This window comes from Momordica charantia (genome assembly GCF_013281855.1).
Source record: "Momordica charantia cultivar OHB3-1 chromosome 10 unlocalized genomic scaffold, Mcharantia_2.0 BLBB01000010.1, whole genome shotgun sequence".
Taxonomy (NCBI): Eukaryota; Viridiplantae; Streptophyta; class Magnoliopsida; order Cucurbitales; family Cucurbitaceae; genus Momordica; species Momordica charantia.
Genome location: NW_028275158.1, coordinates 19741302 through 19747301, shown reverse-complemented (window position 1 = coordinate 19747301; position 6000 = coordinate 19741302). Strand labels below are relative to the sequence as shown.

The window sequence follows — 6000 nt, the reverse complement described above, 5'->3', positions numbered from 1 at the left end:
CAAGCGCCTCGGACTCCTCCCTTGGACGCTTCTCTTCAGATTGACCCCCGGACAGGTCCAGTTTGATCACGGGGGTGGGAACTGCAGAGGATGGGCCAGAGTTACCCTGAGCCTCAGTCCGTGGCACCGAAAGCGTCACTGGTTCAGAGCTCACCACGGTCTTGAGGGCGTGAGCACGACCCTTGGACTTGCGCTTCACACTTCCAGTGAATCCGCACACCATTGCTGCAAAATAAACAAGTATAAAATTAAGGATCAAAGGAAAAACGAAATCAAGACCTAGATCGAACACGGTTTACCGAGTTCAGAGTTCGGCCTTGAAGCTTCAATTGGCCGAACTAGAGGGTTGTAGTCAAGAAGCCCCGACTCCAAGAGAAGATTGTCGGTGACCAAGGTTCCGATCTTCCTGCCCTTGGGGAAGTTCTCTTTGTAGAACTTGAGTGTGTCGAAAGTGGCTTGATCGAGCTCGGGGATCGGCTTGATCGACACTGCAAAAAGTAAACAGAAAGTCAGAGTTAGACATGAATACCAAGAAACTAAAAGAAAAAGAAAGTAAGGAAGACTTCATACCTAGGTTCCCAAACCTAGCAGGCACGTCAAAAAAGGCACGACCTGATTCGTCCTTTGCCAGCCACTCTCCAGAGGCAAAGAACCACTTGTCTACCCATCCTTTGATGGAGGTCGGCCCCTTAACTATGCCACCCACGCCCTTCCTTGCGCACATATAGTACCGACCTGGTTTCTTGGCTATCCTCTTAGCCTCAAAACACCCCAGAAGCTGGTCGACACTTAGCAACTCGGCCTCATCCTCATCCCGAGCTCGCAACCAGAAAAGAATAGCTAAAGCAAAAATGACACCCCACCCATTGGGGGCCACTTGAGCAGGAGCCAGTCCGGTTCGGTTTAAGAACTCCTGAGCAAAGGGATGAAGGGAAAGTCTGAGGCCGTACTCAAACATCTTCAAATAAAGAGTGACCCATCCCTCTGGAGGATTGTTAGCTCTTTCCCCTTCCTCCGGAATCCTAAAGAGGATGTTATTCGGAATGTTAAACCCCCTACGAAGAGGTCCAAGGTAGTGCTCGGGCATCCTAGAAGGGTACTCCAGACCCTGGCCCGAAGTGGAGGTATCGCTATCCTCTTCATCATCTGAAAACCTAAAGTTCTCTATTTCCTCCAGCTCAGACTCTAACCTACGAGCTAAGACCTCCCCAGAGTCACTTGGCTTGGGGGGCGAACTACTTATTGTCCGACCTATACTACCCAGACTATCACTACTGGAGGGGGAAGATAAGAAAACTACCATGTTTTGAAAGAAGAATAAGAGCAAAGAAGAGTGACTGACCTAGAAGAGAGGGTTCGAGCTGGTTTCAGATCGAACTCTAGAAATTTAGGAAACGTAAGGTTTGACCTGAAGTTTCGGCACTATTTATAGCTGATCGGAAAAACCTCTGCACCGTACACGTGTAATCAACGAGCGGCTGAGATCTCCTCGGAATACGCAACGACGAAACGCTTGAGTACTCCGACAACCTGGCAGGTCGAAATGTATTCCGCAACGGTTATATTCCCTCTACAAATAGAAAGTCGCCACGTGTCCAAAAGAGATTCGAAGGGACTTCTCTGTCAGGTCGAGATCGAACCTAGCAGAGAGGGGGCCGATGTTTGGGGGTAAAACTTACCCAGGACACGTGGAGGACCATTATTCGTGTTGGAAGAAATTAGATAAAAATGATTGCTTAGGTCCACCTTGGCCCCGCCGAGGTGAACCGAGTTTGCCCCTTAAAAGATGAAGTATGGGCACCAAAGCTCGACCTGATTGTGGTCCGACCTGCTCGGAACCCGACAGGTCCGATACGAGAAAAGACATGTAACCGCCGGTCGCGCGTGCTGTCGGGCCCATTACCTATAAATAGAGGAGTACATTTCACGCTCAGGGAAAAAATCTGACCTCGAACTAGAGTCCGATCTATACTGACTTGAGCGTCGGAGTGTTCGCCCTCTTGTGCAGGTCCACTCTAGTGTTCAGGTCGAGACCGGAGACCGGGTTCGACCTCGATTCGTGAAGAACCGTTGTGCAGATTCCTGCATAAACAGAGGTAGACTTTGTTGTTATTTGATTGTTTTAAATGCAGCAACCAAGTTTTAATCATTATTTTTCTTGTCTTGGTTATATTTCCATTCCATTTGTCATTTCTTAAAATAAATCCAAATTGCAAGTAATGACATAACTCATTGTAGCTGAAGAAAGATTACTTTCAAAATATGAGAACAGTTTGCTACTTGAGTCGGTGGTCATTGATGTGGTACCGACTTAAGATACTGTAAAGGTGTATTTGGGAGTAATTTTGGCACGATCAAAATCATTTTTGCTATTGTCAAAATCATTCTTATTTCCATGGATCATGTTGGCAAATTAAAAAAAATTAATTTTAGGAAGGTTTAAAATCACTTTAAATTGATTTTTAAAGTATCTTGCAAATTGATTTTGAAAAATCAATTATATTAAAAAAAATTTCAAATTACTTAAAGACTCAAATGCAAAGAAATAGAGAAAATAAGAGGCATGTAATAGTACGAGTAATCAAACTGAGTTGAGGTGAATTTCTCTCCAAGGATGAAAGTTGTTCCTTGTATAGGAAACTTGGTTGGAGGTCAAAATAGTGTTGCCACGAGGAGAACATAAAAAGATCAAAAGAATAAGATTTTACTTAGAGAACCATCCCTAGAGGGACCAACCTTCAATACTTAGCCACAAACGTTGCAAAGACACTCTCTTGGAGCGAAAGTATGACCCATGTTCGACCATTAACACCCGACAATCCGACATTCGAGATGACATCAATGACCGCTTGTCGGATCCTCAACTTATAAATAAAAAGCCTCAATTCTATACTAAGTATCGCTTTCTAGCACAGTCTCCATACTAAGGTCGAAATTAAATTGACTTGAGCATCCAAAAGTTTGTCTCTATTTTTTTGTTGTCAATGACACTCAAGCTCTCCCAATTGACATAGATCAAATTTGAACTTGACCAATTTTGTTGCACAAACATATTCCTCAAGAGCAATCATATAATTAAATTTAATGGATTAATTCAACAAAACTACTAAATCTATGCATCCATCATCAATGCGAACAAGTTTTATCATTTTCTTCTTGTTTCTATATCTTCTCTTTAGCTAAGAAAAATAGAATTAAATGCTCCCAACATCTACTGAGTCAATTAAATATCCCAAAATTGAAAGTTTCAATACTCTTAAAACATTTGTTAAAATTCTTAATAAAATTTGAAAACTAGATGAATAAGAAACAAAAACATTATCTCGAGGCTCGTTTGGTAACGTTTATGTTTTCTCCTTTTGAATAAAGAAAAGTGGGTTGCATTACTCCTACCTCCATGAATTCAAGTATAATATTTTTATCTGTATTTTAGAATAAATTAAAAATAGGACAAGAAAGAAGAAGTTTATTTTAATTGTTTTCAAATTTTATATATAATTTTGAGAATGTTGTAGAAATAAGAAATATATATTAATTATAAAATGGTTAGATTTGTCGAGAAAATTAGAAACAACAAGCACGAACAAAAGGGGAACCAAAGGGGAACGACGTAATCAAATGAGTCCGTAATTTTTTCTGTTTCTCAGAGGAAATTTAAGGGGAGAGAGAGAAAAAAAAGAGGTCACCACCAAGTCTCAGGCGAGCACGAAAGGGGAAGAAGGAAGCGAAGCTCTGTCTCAGAAATCAAAACCTAAACCGAAAACCAGGAGAGATGGGCAAAGATCTGAGCGACGACCAGAAATCCTCCATGAAAGAGGCCTTCACTCTCTTCGATACCGACGGCGATGGCCGGATCGCCCCATCGGAGCTCGGGATTCTCATGCGCTCCCTCGGCGGCAACCCCACTCAAGCTCAGCTCAAAGCCATCATCGCCGAGGAGAGCCTCACTTCCCCCTTCGATTTCAATCGCTTCCTCGACCTCATGTCCAAGCACATGAAGCCCGAGCCGTTCGATCGCCAGCTCCGCGACGCCTTTAAGGTTCTCGACAAGGACAACACCGGCTTCGTCTTGGTCTCCGAACTCCGCCACATTTTGACCAGTATAGGTGAGAAGCTCGAGCCGTCCGAGTTCGATGAGTGGATTCGAGAAGTCGATGTCGGATCGGACGGTAGAATTCGGTATGAGGATTTCATTGCCAGAATGGTGGCCAAATGAGGAGGGAAGTAATGGCAATTGGTTTCCTCTTTCGTGTGCTTTACTGGAATCCTTTCTGAAGTAATTTGTGGCGATGTTTGCTGTTCCTTTTATTTTCCCCCTTTTTCTTTTCTATTTCTGTTAATTGGTTTCATATTACGAGACTTGCTTGGATTTTTGGTGGAATGGATGCGGGTCATGTTCGCATGCTTTCCCAAGTAATGCTAATATTATTTGAAAAGATTTAGGATTCTGATGGGGTGGATATGTTTGGATGGATTCGAGGTGTATTGAAAACTGTGGTTTTCTGGGTAACGTAGAATCTGGTGAACTGTATGTGTTTCTCAGCTTGAATTCTCCCACAATTTATTGTCTTGATGGTTGCTATTTCTGCAGCCTCGTTTAGTAAGGGAGACAGAGATGGTGTCTTTTTGTTCACAATGCCTTATGAGATAAGAAACCTGATGTGCATGTTTTAACTTTAAATCAAATCCACCTGATATATGTTAGGTGTCCAAGAACTAATCATATAGTATGTGTTTAAGATGATTACAAGGTTCTGTTGCTACAATGTATATATTTTGAATTTGAATGTAGTGAACCGAGGCTAAAATGAGCATCAAAAGCTTGGCTCTAGACTCCATTTTTTTACTCAATCTACTTTCTTTCCAGAAAAAGAATTCCTCAAAATACATCCCTCTCAATTTGTTGTAAAAGGGATCTTTGATGTGTGGGTGGGGTGCACAGATATTTTTTAAGACTTCACCTTTCTGTATTCGAGATACCATACCTTTCTGTTAGGTTCTGAGATGAGGGAGTAGAGGTATTAGCTTTAAGAGCTATGAATCTACAGGAGATCATTTACAAATGAAGTGTGCTCACTTTTCCCATACAGCTTTTTTATGTTAGGGAACATTGTAGTATGTAAATTTTAGTACTGATTTACCAAGGAACTATATTTTGGCTTTCTGTCGGAATTCTGTGCATTATGTTTCTTGCATTGATAATGGACAGGCTTTTGAGGTTCTAAGTTGTCTCCACTGGATACCGGGTTGAGGTCTGTGGCACGGTTAAACATGTAGCTGTTTGGAATTTTCCTTTCCTAGTATGTTAAATCCATATACCAACCTATGAGAGAAGTCCATGGTCTTTTCCCTTGGAAAAACACATGTTTTAGAAGTTCATAGCCAAGTTTTATGAGCAAATCAACGGATTGTTTAAGTAGATAAAAGGAATATAAAATTTGATAGAGTTTTACTAAAAAAGTTTTGGTAAATATTGTGTTTATGGAATTACTCCTGAACTTACTCCTGAACTTAGAACTAGTAGGGCTAAGATCTCTCCAAATATGGGGAGGTGACAAAATTTGGAGGCATTTTTATTTATTTGTGAGATTTCAAGCAGATCTTCTAAAACAATATCTGCTTTTTATGGATATCAAGAAACAAAGCTGGGCCGTAAGATCATGTCAATGACTCTTAGGTTGATGGATATAATCCAATCAGGTATAAAGCTTCAGTTTTGAGTTGGACCAAATGGAGATCTCTTGTTCTAAATTTACCGATTAATTTTTTACTATTGATCAAAGTCGGGATTATTTATTTTTGTTGTGGTTTCCTGACCTTGAAGGTATTCATGTTGAACTCAAATTATGAATCCTTTCATTTTTCTCTCCCCATCATTTTGTTAACCAACTTCTCCTCCCCTGCTCTTTTTGATTAAGCTGGAACTATTTCAAGATTTTTGGCCTCTCATGATGTAACCCTCAGGCTAGCTGTGATTTTATACATTATATCTTTTATGTT

The 6000-nt window shown here is 41.0% G+C and overlaps 1 protein-coding gene across 1 annotated transcript; it reads left to right on the top strand.

The window, feature by feature from the left end:
- Positions 1 to 3601: 3601 nt before the first annotated feature.
- LOC111020377 (putative calcium-binding protein CML13) lies at positions 3602 to 4448 on the top strand. The gene has a single exon (XM_022297029.2). The coding sequence runs from the start codon at positions 3773 to 3775 to the stop codon at positions 4214 to 4216; it is 444 nt and encodes a 147-aa protein (XP_022152721.1). The 5' UTR covers positions 3602 to 3772; the 3' UTR covers positions 4217 to 4448.
- Positions 4449 to 6000: the final 1552 nt, after the last annotated feature.